Raw genomic sequence first — 21,117 nt, 5'->3', positions numbered from 1 at the left:
AGAAGGCTGAGCACTGTCCTATCACTGAGTATAAAGGACTAGACCTCTCTTTATTGTAGGCTCCTGGTCACACTCCAGGTTTTCCTAGTGCAGGATTCATGTTCTATGGGAAACCACTGTGTGTCTTGCAGGAGGAAGAGTGGTGGAGTCCCAGTACCTCAAATATGACAAGCAAACTAAAAAGGTAAAGAAGTCCTTTACTCCTAGAGACCCTGTGAGTGGTTGAGGAGGAGGGCATGTTGTGCACCCACAGTGTGATCCTGTAGGACACATTTGGGGATTTATCAGGTGCCTCTGCCACACCCATGCTTGGACAGGGTGATGAGTCTGGTGAGTGTAGCCTTAGCATATGTCAGTCTCCATGGTCTACATCCCCTGTACCTCTTCACTGCCCTTCTTGTTTTTGGGACCCCTATTTTGTTTGTTCTTCAGGAACACCCCCTGGATAACCCAGGTAGCTCCTAAGGTATGGGAACTGACAGCAGGCATGTGGTATGGATCACAGGCAAAACTGTCTTGGGACATTTTTCAGTCCTACCCAGAATGCTGAGAAAGGCCTCACTTCCATGGAGTTCACTTCTGGAATTTCCTGAGTGATATTTTTATCAGTAGATAACAGGGCATTCAGGTTCCAGATTATCTGTCAAGTTCAGTTTATAATCAGAATGTTCTGTGTTCAGTCTCTGCCTGAACTGTACTCCAAGAAGAGTGTTGGGGGTCAAAATTTCCTGGAGCAGCTTCTAAGGAGACCACACCTGAGGGAAGGGATTCCCAAATGACCCTACAGGCAGCTTCCCAAAAGTTCCTGGTCCATTTAGGCTGCTGTTGAAGATGCCTTGAAGGCATAGGCACAGCACCCTCATGTGTTCACATATGTTTTGGTTCAAACACACTGATGCTGAGTCTTCTCCTGCCCCAGCAGGAGGCTGCTGCATCTGACTGGAGTCTTGAGTATCTGTGTTGTCATGATAACACCTGCAGTTTTCTCCTGGGGTAGAATGAATCTCAGAAGGGCTAGGCAAGTGTGTAGGTCTCTCACTGGCTGATGATTCTTGGAGGGCCTCATCTCCATGTCTTGAGTGAAGGTATAGGGCAGGAGAAAGCCTGGATCTGAAATTCTGTGTTTTCAGATCTCTGGTTTTGGAAGAGAGGTACTCAGCCTGTGTGCATGTGCACATTTATTTGTGTGAATGCACATGTGCGCCTGGGATGAACACCAGCAGTGCTCCTCACCCACTTTACACCTAGTCTGCAAGCAAGCTCTGTGGCTCATTAATTAGTCCAGCAACCCTGCTAATTGAGCACCACCAGAACAGGGATTCACATTTGCTTGAGTGCATGCGTGTGCATGTACATATGTGTTCCCTACTCATATGTGCTTCCTCTGCATATTACCTCAGAGGGATGGTCACAGATAACAGCAATTTTGGAGTAAGATGACACCATGTTCTGGAGCTGCTGCGGAGGCAGCGAGCAGGAGTCAGCAAGAGCATGGCCAAGGCAGACACCTGCCTGGCTTTCAGGCAGGTACAAGGTAGAAATTATGTTCTATTCTTCATTGTTGATTCTTTTTGTGCCCTTTTGCCTGACTGGCACCTGCCTGGAGACTGCTGGCTCCGATGCTGGCCTAGACAGCCAGTGCCATGGCTGATGGATGCCCAGAATGATCCTCAAACTGGGAAAACATCTTTTCTCCAGTCTGAATATACTTGGGTGTTTTCTGCAAGGAGTGGGTTTTAGTTTTCTTTCATCCAGCTTCCTTGTTTTCTTCAGAGGATCACCTGCCCTAGTGATAAAAGAAAAGGGTGTTAACCACAGCACCACCCCCACCATGCTTCTTCTTGATCTATGGTAACAGTCAACATAGAACCATTTCTTTAGGTAGTCCTGTTGCTGTTTCTAAGCTTTGAGAATTTATGCCAGCCTAGTAGTATGTGTAGTCATCCTGGTAACAATACAGGAATTTGGTCCCCAGGCCTCAGCACACAGAAGCACAGACCTCAAGATATGCCTAGGCATTGAAGGAGGTTCAGCAGACATGCTATTAGTTTCCTGTTTCTGATGCATGTGATTGTCCCCCCACTTAAGAAAATATGTCCATTATATAGAAAACTCTTAACCAACTCCAGACCTCTGAGAAAGAACATCAAGGAAAGATGGCTTGACCTCTTAACCTCTGTTCCCATAACAGGATTCTTCATCAGCCAAAGGAGAAAAACCACCTGAGGGAATGAAAGCCAGCAGAATACCTAGGAGAAGAGGTGGGGCCTGGTGTGGATCGGGACAAATGGATGGGTGGAGAAACTGTAGAATCAGGATAGAGGCTGCCAGGCATCCCCCAGAGCAGTGAGGACAACCACACATAGTCATGTTCTTAGGCCAGTCTGATGCAAACTGTCTCTCATTTTGAAGGTAGTGTCGGGGAACTGGAAATTGGAAACTGGCCATCATGGGGTCTCTGTCAGAAAGGATATGGTTCAAGGGTTAATTAAGGGAGCATGGGGCAGAGTGTCTGAGGGAACAGACATATGTCCACAGAACTACCTGCAGATCCAGAGAGCAGGGAGCCAAAGGCCAGGAGCTCCTGCTTGCTGATCCCTTTTAGGGGATCTGCAGAAATTACAGCACAGTGGCACTTGGGAAATGGAGGCAAGATCACTTCAGGGTCTTTGGCCACATGAGAAGATTGAGGCTAGCCATATGCTGTGGCACCAGGAACAACTACCAGCAATGGCAAAATGAAAGATAAAAAATTGGTTTCTCAGCTTTGATACTGCTGACTTGGATGGGTACATACAGTTCACCAAAGTATCAACCAACAGCTGTGGCTCCACCAAAAGTCACAAAGAAGTGGCCCAGCTCTAAAGTCAAATGTGGGCATACATTGCAATGGCTTAGGTCCTGTTTCAACTCAGATGCAGAGCTCTCAGGATCCATAAAAGTCCTGCACACACACACCTGAAAGAATTAGTTCTGGGAGCCTCAATAGGTACTAAGGGGTGAAGGCCACTGCCTCCCTGCCCAGTGGCACTGACCTTGTCATTTTTTTGGGGGGGGGAGAAGAAAGGCAGGTGATGAATACAGGCACTGTTCAGTGCACCATGCAGAAAGGGCATGGCGACATTCCACCAGACCAAGACCTCTCTACTGGACCCCTGCAGGATCTGCAGCAGATCCTGGGCATGATGAATTCACAGGAGCTGCGGCTGACCCTGCTCTCTATAAAGGTGAGCATAGTTCAGCCTCATGTGCACCTCTGTGTCTTCTGTCATCTCTCCACCCCTCCTGACTCAGTCTTGTGCCCCCAGATGCAGAAAAACATGGCTCTGCTGCAGGAGAATGTGGAGAAGTACTTCGCAGCCATGTGCCGTGTGAAAGAGAGGCTGCAGCGCCAGCTGCTTCTCCGACAGAAACACAAAGAGCTGTGTGCTTCCCTTTATGCCCAGGTGGATCTGAGCATGCTCCTGAAGCGCCCAGGGCATACGAGGGAGGGAGATCTGTGCAGAATGTGGTCACCATTTGCACTCTGACCACTCTGCTCAGGATCCTGGTGTTATCGTGGTGCTGTACTAGGAAGATTGGGAGAAAAGGCTCTGTATGGCTTACACTTCCATATCACAGTTTATCACTGAAGGTGGTCAGAACAGGCACTCACACAGGGCAGAGCTCTGACGTAGAGGCCATGAGGGAGTCCTGCTTACTGGCTTGTGCCCGGGCCTTGCTCAACCTGCTTTCTTGTAGAAACCAGGACCACCAGCCCAGGGATGGCACCACCCACAATGGAAAAGATTCTTGTAGCTGGATCTTGTGGAGGCATTACCTCAACTGAGGTTCCTTCCTTTTTGATGTCAACTTGACACACAAAACCAGCTAGTACATATTATGCAAGGACACCTGTATGCCACATGCTGTGCAGGGTAGTCTTTGGCACCTGCCAGCTCAAGGGGTAGGAAAATCAGCTTCTATCCCACCCCAGTGCTTAACACAGTAACCCTTTCCCATCCAGGGCAGGTCAGAGTGGATCCTGTTGCCTGAACAGGCTGGTCCATGAGAATGGAGACATGCAATGCCAGAGCAGTGCTTAGCATACGCAAGGCTTACTCCATCTCACACATAGCTCCTTGTTGTGTGGGTGAACACAGCATGGCTTACTGTGTCTCCTCCCACCTGCAGATTGAGGTGCTGAGGCATCTTCCGCCTGTGAAAAAGCACTTCAAGGGGGAATGCAAGATACCTGGCAAAGCCGTGGACACCAGTCGACACGAGCTGCCCGTGCAGGCTGTCCACGTGGAAGGAAGTGGTAAGGAGCTCCTAGGTAGGCATCTCCATGGCAGGAAGGAACCCTGAAACCCACAGGAGGCATTATGGGTGCCTCAGCTCTGGCTTGGTATCAGAACCCATGTCCTCACCAGTGTGGGTAGTACATGGGCAACTGAGTAAGAGATTCTGTGCCTGGGCTGCTGAGCTCACAACTAGAAGGCACTGGGGGGAATGGTGCTGCACTGGTCCTGAGCTGGGCCCTGTCAGTGAGGTGGGAGTGTCGGTGAGGAGGTCAGTGGCAGAGTCCTGCTGCATGCACTTCGGTGATTCTCTGGAGATGGTTTAGCTGCATAAGGTTTGCTTACTGCTGTCTTACCCTCATGTCTAGAGTTGTGTTCAGGACTTCAAGGACAACTGAAGCCACTGACCCTCAAGTTTCTTCTAGAAGTAGCATAGTGGGACTGGGCACAGTTATATGTCTGAAAGCCCAGCTCTTGGGGACTGAGGCAGTAGGGAATACTTAAAGCTCAGTAGTTAGAGTCCAGCCCAGGCTATACAACAAACCATAAAAGGTACAGTGGCCCACAGCTAGCCTTTCAACAATTGGGGGCTGTGAGATCCAGGATAGCATGAGCTAGGAAGTGAGAGCTAGTGTCCTAAACCGGGCACAGTGTTGAGCTGGAACCTGCAGACATGTTAGATAAACTAAACTCCTCATAGCTGATGTCCTGGACCCAACACTGACCTGTGCACTGACTGACAAGGGGAAGACAGAACAGTAGGCTGCATATACTGCAGACAGACACATGCAAGTAGTAGGGATTTGAACCCTAATGCCTTTGCTTGGTTGCATGCGTGGTGCATGTCTGGACCTGGGAAACTGAAGGCTGTGAGAGCATCAGCACCTCCCACCACTGCTGCAGGTACCAGAAGCTTGGTACTTTTAATGTGCTGTCAGGAATGACAGGGCGCAATGGAAGAACAGGATGAGAGAGAGCAGGAGGGCAGCTGGCAGGCTGGATCCTCAGCTCACTTGGCTCACAGGAAGCCAACCTTGGCAGCTGTGTGTGCAGGCCATTCCTCTGCACTCTAGACCTGGGCATTCTCTTTTCCGCCTGTGCCCTTGGCTCTCACACTTGCAAGGGACAAGTGAGATTTCTGCTGAAGTGCCTCTCTCACTTTCCACTTTATCTCTAGAAGTGAGAGAAGAGCCAACGCCAACATCACCCTCAACCCCAACCCCATCCCAACCTGACATATACAAATAATGCTTTGGGAGCAGAGACCTGCTATAATGACTTTTGTCTCCACAGATGACTTGGAGCCAGCCCTAAGGACAACCCAGCAGCTCCTGTGTGATCTGAGCATCTGCTCCCCAGGAGTCAGCTCCCAAGATCCCGGAGCCAGCACTAAGAAGACTGGAGCCAGCGCAGTAGAGCCTGGGGCCTGCACGGGGGAGCATCGGGCCACTGCTCAGGTGCCTGGAGCCAGCCCACAGGAGCCTGAGTCCAGCATGGGGGAACCTGGGGCCAGCTCACTGGAGCCTGGAGCCAGGGCATGGGAGCCTGGAGACAGCTCAATCCTGGATAGTCTGCTGAAGGAAATGAAGGCACAGCTCACTAAGAGAGACCTGGAGCTCAGCAGGTATGGGACTCATCTCCTTCTCTAAACTCCCTCCCCCTATTTCTTTTATTATGATCCTCCAACTTTTTTTTCTTTTGAGACACTGGGGATGGAACCCCACCCAGTTGGGATCTCAGATGAAAGCTCCTTCTGTCTGCCATTGAAATTATAGAAATTCTCCTGCTTCAGCTGCAGACATCTATAACACCAGGAATACACCACCATAACCACACCAGGAATACACCACCATAACCACACCAGGAATATACCACCATAACCACACCAGGAATACACCACCATAACCACACCAGGAATACAACACCATAACCAACTATTGCAGGTTGGAATTTTGTTGCATGCATGCACCTGTGTGTGTGTGTGTGTGGAAGAGGGAGAGATCCAGAGAGAGAGGAAAGACAGAGAAGAGAGTATGTGTGTGTATGCTGTTTGGGCACATACATGATACCAGGACATTAGCGTAGAGGGCAAAGGAGTTTTGAGTCTGTTCTAGCATTGTGGAGAGACTGGATCCCGAACTCTTGCTTGCTAGGCATGACAGCATAAGTCTGCCATTTCAGCTACTTAGAAGGCTATGTAAGATCAATTCAGGGTCAGCCTGGGGAATGAGGATTCTTTCTGAAGTAGTAAAAACAGAGTGGACTGTGGGGATGGAGAAATCTCAGAGTCAAGATTTCGAACTTAGTAGGCATTAGATCCTGGTCTGTCTCCGGCAAAATGAACACACACAGCACATGTGGACATATACTCATGTCCACCAACTTTACAGCCAATTCAAACATTGTACCCAGCCTCACAGCATTTGCTTGATGCCAAACACACTTATACTTGTAAGATGGCTCATCAAATAAGCCCAGAAATCCTGACTTCAGTCCCAGGACTGACATGAAAAAAGAGAACAACTCCTGTAAGCATCCTTTTACCTCCTCAGGCAAGATGTATTTTTTTGCACCACACACAAATTCACATAGTTTTTTAAAATTGTTTTTCTAGGGCCCCATTACAGTTTTGGCTACAAGCAAACTTGTCCTTTATCTTTCTCTGTCCACAGACTTGTCCAAGAAGTGGAGGAATTCTCTTCAGAGGCCAGTAAGGAGGCAGAACTGACTAACTAGAATGTCTGTGAAGAGGCACGGGGCTTTCTCACCAGCTGCCAGTGATACTTCAGTCCAGATGCTGGCAGGGACCACAGTCCCTCCCAGGACAGCAGACCCAACCCCTGATTTCCTCAGGCAGCCTGTCTGACCACCAGTGAATACCAGGCTACCACCTTTCCCTTCTGTAAATAAATAAATGCAACTGTCTATTTTCGCAGAATGAGAGCCTGAGAGCCAACTCACTGGACTGAACCCACAGGATTGTTCTCTCTAACTATCCCCATGTTTGTCTTGAAGCTTCTATCCTCCCTACAAATAATCTTCCAGACTGGCTGACTCCACTTTGTTCTTTTGAGGGGATTTCTCTTCTAAGCCTCATACTAACCTTGGCAGTACGTTCTGAAGGGCCCTAAGGGGCTTTCACCAGCTTTATACCCACCTGACTCAAGTCAAGACTAGCCCAAGTATCATCTTCCCTCCTCAGGTCAAGGATAGGCCAAGATCCATTCTCTGCCCACAGTTCCCAGGAGGAGCAGGAACATTCTTGAAAAACTGCAGAATGTACTGATAGTCACTGTTAGGGGAAGGAGGAAGAGAGTGGGGGGCATATGGCCCATGGAGGTGCGGCAATGCCTCTGATTACAAGGATTACAAGGAGCTGCAGTGAGCCTATGAAGTAAAGTCCAGATGAGCTGGGCATGGAGGGGCATTCCTACACACACACACACACACACACACACACACACACACACACACAGAGTGTTTCTCTGTGGAGTCCTGGCTGCACTGGAACTTGCTCTGTAGATCCCACTGGCCTCAAACTCAGATCCAATTGAGAGCTGAGATTAAGGGCATGAGTCAACATCTCTTGCCTAGGTAGGGCACACCCTTGATCCTAGCACCCAGTAAACAGAACAAGGTGGGTCTCTGTGAGTTCAAGGCTGGCAGTTCAGGTACAGATACCCATCCTTATTGCCTTCATAAATCTCAAAACAAACAAAACAACAATAACAATATGTGTTGGAACTGGGGTTATAACTGAGCGGCAGACGGCTTGCCTGGCATTCAGAAGGTCTTAGGTTTAGTCTCCAGTACTGAAACAGAAAGACCTGGGGGAAATGGCAAAGCAGTTAAGAGCACTTACATCAACTACTTATAAGCCCTGTTCCAGGGGGATGACACCCTTTGACTTCTGAAGGCACCCATATGCACATACATAAATTCGAAGGCACACTTACATACAAATAGATAAAATTGTTCTTAAAACAGAAACAAAAATATATTGTACATATTGAATTATACCCCAGTCTTTGGAGCTGTTGGGGTAGCAACCAAAGCTTTAAAAGCTCTTTGTTCGTGCACTAAAGCACTGGCAAATAACATTGAGAATTAGGCTTGCCTGGCTAATTTCACCTACCACCTTAGTTAGAAACGCTTTTTATCTTGGTATATGAACTTTGTACAATTGTATAAGACTCATGTAAGAAGAATACTAAGTTATTGAACTAAATATTTATGTAGAATGAACAAAAAAATATTCAAATAAAAATAATGACCACAAAACTTATAATAAACTTTTTAATACATAGCTTTAGTACTCCCCTGAGTGTAAATTTGTGGCCTTATTTCCCATAGATAACAGAAAGAAGAAACCACCTTTTAATATGGCTTATCAAAATGTTTTTAAATATTTTTTTCTTGTGGGAAGCAGACACATGCCTCCATCCCTAACCCAGAAGTTACCTCCAGTAGAGAGACATTTGCAGATGAGAAGTTAGTTTTCTCCAAGGGCATCTCACTAGGGAAACAAATCATTCTTAAGGGCAGGCCACATGCCCAGCGGTAGAAGACCAACAAGAAACAGACTCAATGGCATCTTTGGAGGGTCCTTGTCTTATAATGTGTAGTCAGAGTATGTTGGTCATTCCTACTTTACCTGTCTTTTGTGAATACATTATTGCTTTCAGTTTTGGGTCTTTACAGGGTTTCTATGTGTATTAATATATGTGTGTCTGCATAGAGATGTGTTTTTGTGCTTTTTCCTTGGCTATTTTTCCTGCTTGGTTGTTTTGTCAGACTGATTTGATTTTGAGTTGTCTTGTTTTATTTTAATTCCTTAGATGCCTGTTTTCTAAGGAGAAACTAAAAAGTCTGGATAAGAGAGGTGACAAGGAGAGACAAGAAGGAGTAGGGGTAGGGGAACCATAATCAGAATATATTGTGTGAAAAAAAATCTTTTTTCAATAAAGAAAATTTTTTGTGATTTATAGTTTTGAATTATTTTAGATTTGTGACTTATAAACAACATTAACAGGTATCTGTATAAAGTTATTGTGGAATTTGAGAATTCTTCTTTGGAGATCCTTACATGTAAGACATTGTAAGTGATTATTTTTTTCAGTGATTGGTATCAGATCTTTAACTGGTAGCATTCTTCAGATGTTTTCTAATTGACATAGCTTAAAAAAAAGCACCATTTCATGCTAGGCATCTATTTTGGTACCCACCAGCCATTCATTTGTCTGACTCTCATCACTCAAAGATGAGTTCTCAGTAACCCTGACTCATTGAACCACCCAAAGAGTACAAGGTACAACTATCTACTTGTTAGAATATAACTGCTTTTTTTTTTTTTTTTTTTTTTTTTTTTTTTTTTTTTGGATAACCACAGCTTGTTTTGAGTTGCCTTGACATTTAAGCTTGGCAGCACAGAACAGCCTTTGTTTGCTTGCAATAGATATTGAAGATCTTATGGGTTTCACTTTTTGAAAACTCTTCCCATATTCTTCCTCCATGGAAATCTCAAACTTGGCTCTGACATTGTTTATCCTGTTACCAGCTAATAAATCTGCTAATTATAATTGAGTAGAGTATATTATTTTATTCCCAGTAACTTCACACAAGCCCTATAACAGTAAGGATGCATTACTCTATACTACTTGGCCTCTCTCAGGTTCCCCAAAGCTTAAACTTCCTCAATTTCAGGGTAAATCCTCCTTTTCACCAGATCCAGATTTCTAGTCACAACCTGCAGAGAGGTTCAGTGGATTGCTACCCAACAGAAACACCCTTTTCTGGGTGGATGGGACAGAGGGCATTGCCTACTCTACTTGACTGATGTGCTCTCCTCACCTGTGAGGGCAGAGTGTGTCCAGACCCGCACACTGCTATGGAGACCGCCACTGGTTTCTGAATAGTTGATTTGCATGCAGCCTCAAACTCAGCATCACTGCCCTCTATGGAAGGTTAGTTGAATTCCACCAGCAAGCCTGGTTTCAAACTCCCACTTTCCAAGTAGCAATCGTACCCCAGGCTTTTTCAGGCTGCTCACTGGGTATGACTACAGAAAAGGTGAAACTGCCTTAGGTAAAACAAAAGCTTCTTTGTCCCTAAAGAAGGTTGGATGAGGAATAAAAACATTCCAGGTGTCTTTGTGAACAACAATGCTGGCTGTCCAGAGTAAGATAATGAAGAAACAGTTAAAAATAGGAAGTTGAAAATAAATGTAACTGCGGGAGACTGGAGGGATGGCTCAGTGGGTGAGGTGCTTGCTGTGAAAAATAAGAGAGTATGTCTGCAACCCCAGCACTAGAGAGATATGGGGGGAGGAGAAAGACAGAGACTAGCTGACATCAGCAGCGTGATGGTCAACCAGTCTAGCTAACTTGAGAAAGCTCCAGATTTCGTACTAGACCTATCTTTAAAAGCAAAATCAAAAACACTGGAGGGATGCAAGAGCAGTGGCTGCTCTTCCAGCTCTGGGTTCAGTTCCCAGCACCCGCATGGGAGCTCACAGCTGTCCTGTAACTCTACTGCAGAAGATCTAACACCTTCACACAGACATACTTGCAGATAAAACACCAACACACATAATATAAATAAATATATGATAAAAGGACCCTAAAAACCAGCCATCACAACAAAACCAAGCAATGACAATGAAAGGAATTGGAGATGCAGAAGATATGTGGCTTCAGCCTCTGGCCTCCAGACCAACACATGTAACACACAGACACAAGGAAGATTTGGATAACAGTGGATAAAGTAAGGTATATATGTAAAGTGTTAGAAATGAGTACTGTCTGAAGACTGTATTTGGTCTAAATGATTATGTATTAAGGGGGAAAAATCACATAGCTTCACCTTGTGCTGCATCATGTCTATTTTAAGAGTTCCATTGCTGTGACAGACACCCTGACTAAGAAAACTCTTATAAAGGACAACATTTAATTGGAGCTGGCTTACAGTTTTAGAGGTTCAGTCCATTATCATCATGGTGGGACACATGGTAGTGTGCAGGCAACATGGTGTTGGAGAACAGCTGAGAGTTCTACATCTTGATCCAAAGGCAGCCAGGATGAGGCTGGACTTGTTTCACACTGGGCAGAGCTTGAGCATTTAAGACCTCAACGCTCCACCCCCACAGTGGTATACTTCCTTGAACAAGCTCACACCTTCTAATAGTGCCCTTTCCTATGGGTCAAGCATTCAAACATATGAGTCTGTGGGGACCAAACCTATTCAAATCAACATGGTGGCCAGTGTAAGAATGCAATTACCAAGACTGAAAGAGAATATGTATAATTGAAAGAACTCTACTCACAATGGCAAATCTCCAAACTATAAATGAAAATAGCATTATTTTCTGAAATCAATAAGATAAAATGGTATTAAAATGGGATGAATGTATAACCAGCATCATCTGCAAATTAAATATGTACAACTTAGTGATTTGCTAATTTTTTCTAACATTTTGAGAAGATATAAATGCCTTCTTTTTAATAGCAGGCCTGCAATTAAAGTATGTAATTTCAAAGAACTTAATATTGTTTATTCATTGGAGAGTGGAGACAAGTCTCTCCTTCAGAGTCATTTGATGTAAAAATCAATGTCAATGTCTGTATCTCTAACTATTAAGAGCATGGTTTTTAGCTTGTGTCACCCTTTGCTTATGGGAGAACAATTTAATATTACTTTTAGGTAAAGGACAGACAGGAAAAGATTGATCTTCAAAAACAATTCATGGAAACAAATTGCACATTATAAATCATTCATAGGCAGTGCACTGTAAAAACAGAGACTTGGAAAAAGCCCTCTCTCATTCCAGTATGAACACAGAGCACATCTTACATTTACAGCGAAACCTGGAAAAGTATTTTTAATTGCCGGGTACTAAGTTAGATGTGATGGTGAATGTCAGTACCCCAGTCTGTACTCAGGAGATAGAGACAGGAGGATCATCACAAGTCTGAGATCAACCTTGCCTGTTGAACACAACAACAAAGTTGACTGGCTTACACAACAACAAAGTATTCCCCTACTTCTGAAAGCAGAAAGCTCAAGACTGACATGTGAACAGGGCTAGCAAGGCTTCCTTATCTCCATTATACTGTGTCTTTATGTGGCCGCCTTCTGTGCCTGTGAACTCCTGGGGTTTATCTTCAGGACCAAATACTCTCTTCTGTTTTAAGATAAATTAAACTATGGCCCCCTTAAAGACTCCACCCTACCTTAATCTCCTTTAAAATGGTATCTCCAAATATAGCCAAAATCTGAGGTATCCAGGCTGAGAGGTTCTGGCATAGAGATTTAAGGGATGCAGATGTGTCCATAACAAAATGAAATGGCTGCTTCTGAGGTTACCTGGGGGGTCTGGGAAAATGCTTCTTAGAGAATGTTTGCTCATTCCTGAATCTGTGGTGTAGGTATGTCAAAACACAAATCAGGTGGCAAGGGCCCCTAGAACCCACCAGGGGTCATAAAGGTAAATAGTAAAATTCAGGATCTGGTGCTAATTCAGGATTTTAAGAGTCTCCCAATATGTAGGATTTCAGAGTCACACTGATTCATTTTTCTAAACAGTAAATCAGTATTTCAGGGTTGCAAGTTACTCTCCACAACATCAGAGAAGACTAAAGTTTCTTTAAATTACATAACAAGGACCTTACAAGACCCCTAGCTTTAACCCTATATTACTAAATTCGAAACACTTAGCGACTTCTGTGTCTATCCTAGTCAAATTGAGCAGAAAATTGAGTAATTACTTGTTTGCTTACATTGTACAAACAATTGTCTTAATAGTAAACTTTGTTTAGCTCTTGTGAATTTGATTCCTGTCTGACTTCAATAGCATGTCTGTTTAGGTTCAGAACATTTAAAGAGACTATTTTGATGCAGTGTTATAGATTTAGCTCTTTTGCTGTCAAAAGCACTGACATATTTTTAAGACACATGGTAAAAAATATTCTATTAAACTTATAGCTTTAAAATTATGTTGGAGGACTGAGGAAATGGCTCCGTAGTTACAAACCCTGGCTGCTTTTCCAGGAGACCCAGGTTCAATTCCCAGCACCCATATGGCAACTCATAAATGTCAGTAACTCAAGATCCAAGGAATCCAATATCCTCACACTGACAAAACATGCAGATAAAGCACTAATGCACATAAAATTAAAAAATCATTTAAAAATGTATGTAAGTGGCCAATAAGATGGCTCATCAGGTAAAGGTGCCTGCAGCCAAGTTCAATGATGTGAGTTCAAGGCTCAAAACCCACAGGACAGAAAAGACCTAGGCCCCACAGACTGTCTTCTGACCTGTACATGTGTCTTATGTGGCACTCGTGGGCACACCTGAGCAAGCACAGTGTATACACACAAAGTAAAGAATGTAGATCTGTGTCCAGAGCCAGAGCTGGACACTGCCATTGGGACACACAGTCTGCTCAGAGAGCTGAGCACCCAAAGGAGACTCAGGAGCACTCTCTCCTGATACCACAGAGAGAGACCTCCGGGAAATCTCAGGGCACAGGTATTGAAGTACTGCCTGGGTCTGGAATCCTTTGGGACTCCATCTGTGCCCAGAGGTAAAGCTCAAAATTAACCGCATGCTCATAGAGAGCTGAGCACCCAGGACCAATATCCCTCTGGAGCCTATGAATCCTAAGATGAACAGGAGAGTAAGCTACAATCAGAGACAAGATCAACTAATATCAAAGACAACAAAATGGCAAGAAGCAAGCACAAGAACCTGAGAAACAGAAACCAAGACAACCTGGCAACATCAGAACCAAGATCTCCTACCACAGCAAGTACTGAATAACCCAACACACCAGAAAATCAAGTTTTAGACTTAAAACCATTTGTCCTGTTGATGCTGGAGGACCTCGAGTACCACATGAATAACTCCCTTAAAGAAATACAAGTAGAAGCCCTTAGAGAAACATCAGAAAACACAAGTAAACAAGTGAAGGAATTGAACAAAAGCATCCAGAATCTAAAAAGAGAAATAAAAACATTAAAGAGAAACAAAAGGTAAGCAACCCTTGAGATAGAAAACCTAGGAAAGAGGTCGGGAGTCATAGAAACAAGCATCGCCAACAGAATAAAAGAGATGGATGAGAGAATCTCAGAAGATACCATAGAACTCATTGACACAACAGACAGAGAAAATACAAAAACCATAAAGCTCCCAAACCAAAACATCCAGGAAATCTAGGAAACAAGGAGAAGACCAATCCTAAGGATAATAGGTGTATAAGAGAGTGAAGACTCCGAACTAAAAGGCCCAGTAAATATCTTCAGCAAAATTATAGAAAAAAACTTGAATAACCAAAAGAAAGAGATAACCAGGAACATACAAGAACCCTACAGAACACCAAATAGATTGGAACAGAAAACAAATTCCTTCCAACGCATAACAGTCAAAACACCAAATGTTCAAAACAAAGAAAGTACACTAGAAGCACAAAGTAAGGGAAAAAGAACAAGTAACATATACAGGCAGACCAATCAGAATTACACCAGAATTTTCAACAGAGACTATGAAAGCTAGAAGATCCTGAACAGATGCCATGCAGACCTTAAGAGAACACAAATGCCAGCCAAGGCTACTGTATTCATCAAAATTCTCAAGTACCATAAATGGAGAAACCAAGATATTTCAAGACAAAACTAAATTTACACAAGATCTGAACACAAATCCAACCCTACAAAGAATAATAGATGGAAAACCCAACACAAGGAGGGAAACTACATTCTAGAAAAAGCAAGAAAATAATCTTTTTGCAACTAAACCAAAAGAAGACAATCACACAAAAATAATTCTACCCACAACAACAAATTAGAAGTAAACAACAATCACTATTCCTTAATATCTCTTAACATCAATGGACTCAATTCCCCAATAGAAAGACATAGACTATCAGACTGGATACAAAAATAGGACCCAGCATTTTGTTGCATACAGGAAGCTCATCTTATCAACAAAGGAAGGGACTACCTCAGAATAAAATGTTGGAAACAAACCTTTCAAGCAAAAGGTCCAAAGAAACTAGTTGGAATAGCCAACCTAATCAGGAATAAAATAGATTTTCAATGAAAAGTCATCCAAAAAGGCAAGGAAGGACACATTTAACTCATCAAAGGAAAAATCTATCCATATAAATTCTCAATCCTGAAAATCTGTGCTTCAAATACAAGGGCACCCACATTCAGAAAAGAAGCTCTACTAAACCTCAGAGCATATATTGCACACACACAGAATAATAGTGAGAGACTTCAACACCCCACTCTCATCAATGGACAGATCACAGAAGCAGAAACTTAACAGAGACACAGTGAAACTAATAGCAGTTATGAACCAAATGATTTTAATAGAACAAAAAAATATATAGAGCAAAACAATATACCTTCTTCTCAGCACCTCAGGGCACCTTCTTCAAAATTGACCATATAGCTGGTCACAGAATAGTCATTAACAGATATAAGAACATGAAAATAATACCATGCATCTTACCAGATCACTATGCACTAAGGCTGGTCTTCAATAATAGTAACAACAACAACAACAGCAACAATATAAAGCCCACATACACATTAAAGCTAAACAATGCTCTACTCTATGATAGCTTGGTCAAAGAAGAAATAAAGAAAGAAATCTAAGCCTTTTTAAAATTTAATGAAAATGAAGCCACAACATACACAAACTTGTGGGATACAATGAAAACAGTGCTAAGAGGAAAGCTCATAGCACTGAGTGATTCCAGAAAGAAACTAACAACTTGACTGAACACCTGAAAGCTCTAAAATGAAAAGAAGTAGATACACCCAAGAGGAGTGGACATCAAGAAATAAACAAACTCAGAACTGAAAACAACCAACTAGAAATAAAATGAACTATACAAACAAGCAACGAAATCAAAAGCTGGTTCTTTGAGAAAAGCAACAATATTGATAATATTAATAATAGTCCATTAGCTAGACTAACTAGAGGGTGGAGAGTATCCAAATTAACAAAATCAGAAATAACACGGGAGACATTATAACAGAAACTGAGGAAAATCAAGAAATCATCATATCCTCCTATAATAACCTTTATTCAACCAAACTAAAAAATCTAGATGCAATGGACAATTTTCTAAAGAGATACCAGTTATCAAAGTTAAATCAGGATCAAGTAAATCATCTAAATAACCCCATAACCCCTAAAGAAATAGAAGTAGTCATCAAAAGCCTCTGAATTCTATCAGACCATCAGAGAAGGCCTAAAACCAAAGCTCTCCAAAGTAGTCTACAATATAGAAACTGAAGAAACACTACCCAATTCATTCTTTAAAGCCACAATTACACTCATACCTAAACCAGACAAAGGTCTTGCAAAGAAAGAGAACTTCAGGCTAATTTCCCTCATGAACACTGATGCAAAAATACTGAATAAAATTCTTGCAAACCGAGTTTAAGAACACATCAAAATGATCATTCACCATAATCAAGTAGGCTTCATCCCTGGGATGCAGGGATGGTTTAACATATGGAAATCAATCAACGTGATCCAACATATAAATAAATTCAAATTATAGATAAAAAAGCACATGGTCATCTCAATAGATGCTGAGAAATCATTCAACAAAATTCAACACATCTTCAAGTAAAAAGTCTTGGAAATAGCAGGAATCCAAGGCCTATACCTTGACATAATAAAAGCAATATACAGCAAACCAATAGCCTACATCAAACTAAAGAGTGAGAAACTAAAATCAGGGACTAGACAAGGCTGCTCACTCTCCCCCTACCTATTAAAATAGTACTGGAAGTCCTGGATGGAGCAATAGAGAGCAAAAGAAAGTCAAAGGGATACAAATTGGAAAGAAAGAAGTAAAAAATATCACTATTTGCAGATGACATGATTGTGTACTAAAGTGACCCCAAAAATTTCACCAGAGAACTTCTACAACTGATAAACAACTTCAGCAAAGCAGTTGGATATAAAATTAACTCAAACAAATCAGTAGCCTTCCTCTACTCATAGGATAAACAGGTTGAGAAAGAAATTAGAGAATTGACACCTTTCACAATAGTCACAAAGAATATAAAGTACCCTGGTGTAACCCTAACCAACCAAGTGAAGTATCTTTTTGACAAGAACTTCAAGTCTCTGAAGAAGGAAATTGAAGAAGATCTCAGAAGGTGGAAAGATCTCCCATAGTCATGGATTGGAAAGATCAACATAGTAACAATGGTCATCTTGCCTAAAGCAATCTACAGGTTCAATGTAATCTCCATCAAATACCAACTCAATTCTTCATAGAGTTAGAAAGAGCAATTTGCAAATGCATTTGAAATAACAAAAAGCCCAGGAAAGCAAAAACAATTCTCAAAAATAAAAAAACTTCAGGGGGAATCACTATCCCTGACCTAAAGCTACATTACAGATCACTCATGATCAAAACTGTATGTTATTGGTAGAGCAACAGGCAGGTAGATCAACGGAATAGAACTAAAGACCCAGAAATGAACCCACATATTTATGGTCACTTGATTTTTGATAAAGGAGCTAAAAACTTTCAATGTAAAAAGGATAGCATCTTCAAAAATTGCTGGTTCACCTGGCAGTCACCAGGCAGAAGAATGCAAATCAATCCTGTCTTATCTCCTTGTACAAAGCTTATGTCTAAGTGAATCAAAGACCTCCATGTAAAACCAGGTATACTGAACCTAATAGAAGAGAAAGTGGGGCAAATCTTAGAACACAGAGACACAGCAAAAATTTTCTGGTCCAGAACAGCAGTGGTTTATGCTCTAAGATGAAGAATTGAGAAATGAGACCTCATAAAATTGCAAAGCTCCTGTAAGGAAAGAACACCACCAACAGATTGACAAAAGATCTTTACTAATCCTACATCTGACAGAAGGCTAGTATTCAAAATATACAAAAGAACAAAAACAAAAACAAAAACAAAAACAAAAACTCAAGAAGTTAGACTTCAGAGAATCAAAATAATCCTATTAAAAATGAGGTACAGAGCTAAACAAATAAGTATCAAGTGAGGGATACTGAATGGCTGAAAAGCACCTAAAGAAGTGTTCAACATCCTCATCATTAGAGAAATGCAAAGAAAAGCAACCCTGAGATTCTGCCTCACACCAGTGAGAATGGCTAAGATCAAAAACTCTGGTGACAGTATAAGGTGGAGAGGATGTGGAGGAAGAGAAACACTCCTGTATTGTTGGTGAGTTTGCAAGAAAATTGGACATAGTACTACCTGAGGACCCACCTATCCAACTTCTCAGCATATACCCAAAAGATGCTCCAGCATATAACAAGGACACATGTTAAACCATGTTCATTGTAACCTTCTTTATAATAGCCAGAAGGCCAAAAAAAAAAAAAAAAAAAAAAACTGGGATCCAGGAGGACTGTATTGAAGCCTCTCACCATCCACTGGGCTTTACCCGGGTGCCATAGCACCAACAGGTGAGATTACGGAAGTGAGTTTGAATACATAGACAAAATTTAAATTTTTACACCTATTTTTAAAAATTTGGGGTGATTTTTTTTTCTTTCTTTTTTTTCTCTTTTTATTTCTCCAGACAGTATTTCATATAGCTCAGGTTGGTTTTAAACTCACAATGTAGCCAAAGATTGGATGTGATGGCACATGTGTTTCCCTATTACCTATGAGGCAGGAAGAAACAACTGATTCTCTGTAAGTTCAAGACCAACTTGGTATGGTCTATGCCTCTAGGCTTCCAGGCAGGGCTACATAGTGAGACTCTGTCTAATGTGTAGTGTTTATGAAGTGTGAATTGTACTATAGAAGCTATGGAAGCTTCACTGTCTTCCTACAGCGCAGTATGAGAATTGGAAGGATGGCATTCAACTCCTTTGTGGGAGTTTAGGTTAATTTTCAAGCATAGGGATCTTTTGAGATAGATATTGAATGATAGGTGGGATTTTTTTTTTTTTTTTAGATAGATTTTTTCCCCCGTAAGGCCCTTGAGCACTATGGCCAGCTAGTAATCTTTACTGCAGAAGCTAAGCTTTTAAGGGCAGGAGTCTAAAGAGAATAGGACCTGAGGAGATGCCTACTTGTCATACTAGTTACAGTGGTTATTAAAATTTCCCTTTTTATTAATTGAGAATTTCATACATTCATATACGTGTTTTTATCAAATAAACCCAGAGTAAGTTCACTATTACCTGTATGTCAGATCTTGGTCGCATCTCTGAAGAAAACTGATTGTCCCTCCTCCAGTTGCTATCGCTTGCTAGTAGCTTGTTACCTAGGTGTGGGACCTCATGAGTGTAACCCTGTGCCCGTTCTGAGAGTTTGGGCTGCTTTGATCTTGTGCAGATCTCAACAGTTATTCATCTGAAACTTAGAACCCTATTGTACTAGGGCTTTTAAATGTTAGATATTATCTAGTTTAACTTTTCATCCAAATTCTCTCTAATAATTGGATGAACCGTTGGTGTCTTGTTTGTGCCAGGGTCTCATTTAGTCCAGGCAAACCTCGAACTAGATATGTAGCAGAAGCTGACCGCTAACTCCAGATCCTTCTATCTTTACCCTTAACATGTTCCGGTTATACACATTGCATCACCACGGCCATCCCCAGTGCCTTTTTCAGTGTCTTCTTTGACAGAGAAGTCACAGAGACATGGAGTACCCCTACCTGATAGTTGCTTTCTTTTGGACGACTCAGTCTTTTTAGTTACTATTGTGTGTGTGTGTGTGTGTGTGTCACAGTGTGTGGGGGTGGCTCAGAGGACAACTTACAGGAATTAGTCCTCTCCTACCACATGTGTCCCCCTGGCCTTCACAGGTACCTGCATGCATGCAGGGCACATAAACCCACCCAGATATACACACTTACAAATAAATTAATCACAAATGGTTGAGGAAAAAAATGAATTCCTTATGCTATTCTTGCTGAACTATGGTGTTTTCACTGTAAATTTACAAAAAGAAAACTTAAGCAGGCAATGGTAATCTCAGCACTCTGGAGGTAGAGAGGCAGTTAGATGTCTGAGTTCAAAGCCAGCCTGGTCTAAAGATAAGTTCCAGGACAGCCAGGGCTACACAGGAAAAAAAAAAAACAAAAAACAAACAAAAGATCTCCAGAAACTTAAAAATGATGTCATGTCTCAGGGTCTCTCAAATATCTTTGCGTATGAGTAAAGTGTATGTTTGTACAGGTATCCTTGCTCATGCATGTCTAGTGAAGGTCAGAGGTATTTTCCTCTATTGCTCTCTCTTGTCTTTTGAGATAGGATCTCTTGCTGAACCATTTCAGCTAGGCTGACAGTCCAGAGACCTCAGGATCCATTTGTGTCTGCTGTCTCAGTACGGGGCTGCACAGATACACTCTATCATATCCAGTTTTTCTATGGGCACTGGTGGTCTGAACTCAGGTTTTCAAGCCTGCACAGCAAGCAGTTTACCCTCTGGGACACCTTCCCAGCCCAGCCTATATTTATTCATGTCTTCTCTACTTATCTGTTGTGTGTGACTTGTGTGTGCCTGTGCATCACGATGAACATGTGCTGGTCAGAACACAACTTGTAGGCATCAGTTCTTCCTCTCCATGGGTTCCGAGGGCCAAAGACAGGATGCTTCTTGGCCTTAAGTGCCCAACCAGGCCATCTTGTCAGCTCCTGTTTTATCTTCCTTTAAGACAAGGCTCATGGAGTGCTGGCTTTCCTGGAACTCACTAAATAACCAAGGATGACCTTGAACTTTGGGTCTCCCTGAGACCTCCCCTCGGCCAGGATTCCAGATGTACACCATCCTCCTTGGTTTGATTTATGCTGTGTTGGAAAGCAAACTCATGGCTTT

At 42.5% G+C, this 21,117-nt stretch overlaps 1 protein-coding gene across 1 annotated transcript in view; it reads left to right on the top strand.

Annotated features, from left to right (window-relative positions):
- Window positions 1-3,101: 3,101 nt before the first annotated feature.
- Window positions 3,102-21,117, top strand: part of LOC308416111 (chromosome-associated kinesin KIF4-like) — a gene marked incomplete at its 5' end in the record, with an annotated part of 96,638 nt that continues 78,622 nt past the window's right edge. The window contains 5 exon segments of the mRNA XM_080942590.1: window positions 3,102-3,227; window positions 3,309-3,446; window positions 4,174-4,315; window positions 5,574-5,904; window positions 6,953-6,990. Of these exon segments, the coding sequence (XP_080798716.1) occupies window positions 3,102-3,227; window positions 3,309-3,446; window positions 4,174-4,315; window positions 5,574-5,904; window positions 6,953-6,990 (775 nt within the window).

The sequence above is a fragment of the Micromys minutus genome (genome assembly GCF_963924665.1).
Source record: "Micromys minutus genome assembly, contig: SCAFFOLD_112, whole genome shotgun sequence".
Lineage (NCBI taxonomy): Eukaryota > Metazoa > Chordata > Mammalia > Rodentia > Muridae > Micromys > Micromys minutus.
The sequence above is the reverse complement of the archived record's forward strand: the minus strand, read 5'-3'. Positions and strand labels throughout refer to the sequence as shown.